This window comes from Nansenia antarctica (assembly GCF_963989245.1).
Source record: "Nansenia antarctica genome assembly, chromosome: 6".
NCBI classification, from domain to species: Eukaryota; Metazoa; Chordata; class Actinopteri; order Argentiniformes; family Microstomatidae; genus Nansenia; species Nansenia antarctica.
The window spans coordinates 74,587,217-74,589,716 of NC_137676.1; the positions used below are offsets into that span (position 1 = coordinate 74,587,217).

At 58.0% G+C, this 2,500-nt stretch overlaps 1 protein-coding gene across 1 annotated transcript in view; it reads right to left on the minus strand.

The window, feature by feature from the left end:
• The window catches only part of LOC308160974 (collagen alpha-1(XVIII) chain-like), a gene marked incomplete at both ends in the record, with an annotated part of 62,229 nt that overhangs the window by 8,539 nt on the left and 51,190 nt on the right, over positions 1 to 2,500 (minus strand). The window contains 2 exons of the mRNA XM_080534896.1: positions 754 to 882; positions 2,225 to 2,289. Coding sequence (XP_080391022.1) covers positions 754 to 882; positions 2,225 to 2,289 — 194 coding nt within the window. The remainder of the gene's footprint in view (positions 1 to 753; positions 883 to 2,224; positions 2,290 to 2,500) is intronic.

Below are 2,500 nucleotides of genomic sequence, written 5' to 3' on the forward strand. Positions count from 1 at the left end.
AGGGTGAGACAGGTGAAGGTGAGACAGGTACAGGTGAGGGTGAGACAGGTGAAGGTGAGACAGGTACAGGTGAAGGTGAGACAGGTACAGGTGAGACAGGTACAGGTGAAGGTGAGACAGGTGAAGGTGAGACAGGTACAGGTGAAGGTGAGACAGGTACAGGTGAAGGTGAGACATGTACAGGTGAGGGTGAGACAGGTACAGGTGAAGGTGAGACAGGTACAGGTGAAGGTGAGACAGGTACAGGTGAAGGTGAGACAGGTACAGGTGAAGGTGAGACAGGTACAGGTGAAGGTGAGACAGGTACAGGTGAGGGTGAGACAGGTACAGGTGAAGGTGAGACAGGTACAGGTGAAGGTGAGACAGGTACAGGTGAAGGTGAGACAGTTACAGGTGAAGGTGAGACAGGTACAGGTGAGACAGGTACAGGTGAAGGTGAGACAGGTACAGGTGAAGGTGAGACAGGTACAGGTGAAGGTGAGACAGGTGAAGGTGAAGTAGGAAGACAGACAGACAGACATACAGACAGACAGACAGACAGACAGACAGACAGACAGATAGAGAGACAGACAGACAGACATACAGACAGACAGGCAGACAGACAGACAGGCAGACAGACAGAGAGACAGACAGACAGACACACAGACAGACAGACAGACAGACACACAGACAGACAGACAGACAGACAGGCAGGCAGGCAGACAGACAGACAGACAGACAGACACACAGACAGACAGACAGACAGACAGGTACCAGGACTTGTCTGAATCCGTCTCTGACGCGGAGGAACAGGTGTGTCCTGTCGACCAGGTAGACTAGCGTCCCTTCAGCTTGGCGCCTCGCGGTGGCCATCATGGTGTCATACGACCTGAGTACCGTCACCTGAGGGGGGAGGGGGGGAGGGAGGGAGGAGGGGGGAGGGAGGGGGGTTATCATGGTGTCATACGACCTGAGTACCGTTACCTGGGGGGGAGGGAGGGAGGGAGGGAGGAGGGGGGAGGGAGGGGGGTTATCATGGTGTCATACGACCTGAGTACCGTTACCTGGGGGGGGAGGGGGGAGGGAGGGAGGAGGGGGGAGGGAGGAGGGAGGAGGGTTATCATGGTGTCATACGACCTGAGTACCGTTACCTGGGGGGGGAGGGGGGGAGGGAGGGAGGAGGGTTATCATGGTGTCATACGACCTGAGTACTGTTACCTGGGGGGAGGGGGGGAGGGAGGGGGGAGGGAGGAGGGAGGAGGGTTATCATGGTGTCATACGACCTGAGTACTGTTACCTGGGGGGGAGGGGGGGAGGGAGCGAGGAGGGGGGGAGGAGGGTTATCATGGTGTCATACGACCTGAGTACCGTTACCTGGGGGGGAGGGGGGGAGGGAGGGAGGAGGAGGGAGGAGGGTTATCATGGTGTCATACGACCTGATGACCGTTACCTGGGGGGGGAGGGGGGGAGGGAGGGAGGAGGAGGGTTATCATGGTGTCATACGACCTGAGTACCGTTACCTGGGGGGGAGGGGGGGAGGGAGGGAGGAGGAGGGAGGAGGAGGGGGGTTATCATGGTGTCATACGACCTGATGACCGTTACCTGGGGGGGGAGGGGGGGAGGGAGGGAGGAGGGGGGAGGGAGGAGGGTTATCATGGTGTCATACGACCTGAGTACCGTTACCTGGGGGGGGAGGGGGGGAGGGAGGGAGGAGGAGGGGGGTTATCATGGTGTCATACGACCTGAGTACCGTTACCTGGGGGGGAGGGGGGGGAGGGAGGGAGGAGGGGGGAGGGAGGAGGGTTATCATGGTGTCATACGACCTGAGGACCGTTACCTGGGGGGGGAGGGAGGGGGAGGGAGGGAGGAGGAGGGAGGAGGAGGGGGGTTATCATGGTGTCATACGACCTGATGACCGTTACCTGGGGGGGGAGGGGGGGAGGGAGGGAGGAGGGGGGAGGGAGGAGGGTTATCATGGTGTCATACGACCTGAGTACCGTTACCTGGGGGGGGAGGGGGGGAGGGAGGGAGGAGGAGGGGGGTTATCATGGTGTCATACGACCTGAGTACCGTTACCTGGGGGGGGAGGGAGGGGGAGGGAGGGGGGTTAGACCTCAGCACTGTGACCTGGGGGGGAGGGGGGTTACTACAATTCTCTTATGGTGTCAGACAGAGACTCATTAATGGTCAGTGGAGGCTGGGGGAGGCTGGGGGAGGCTGGGGGAGGTAGACATTGGAGGCTCACCCCTGAGGTGTGTCCAGGGGCTCCGGGGTTCCCTGGGGGACCGGGGGGGCCGGGGATGCTGATGGCTGAACAACAACAACAACATCATCATCAACATCATCATCATCATCAACAACATCAACAACATCAACAACAACAATAACATCAACAAACAACAACAAACAACATCAACAACAACAACATCAACAACAACATCACCAACAAACATCAACAACAATAACAACAACCATCATATCTAATGCATAGTAAAACTCAAGTATGTGTGTGTGTGTGTGT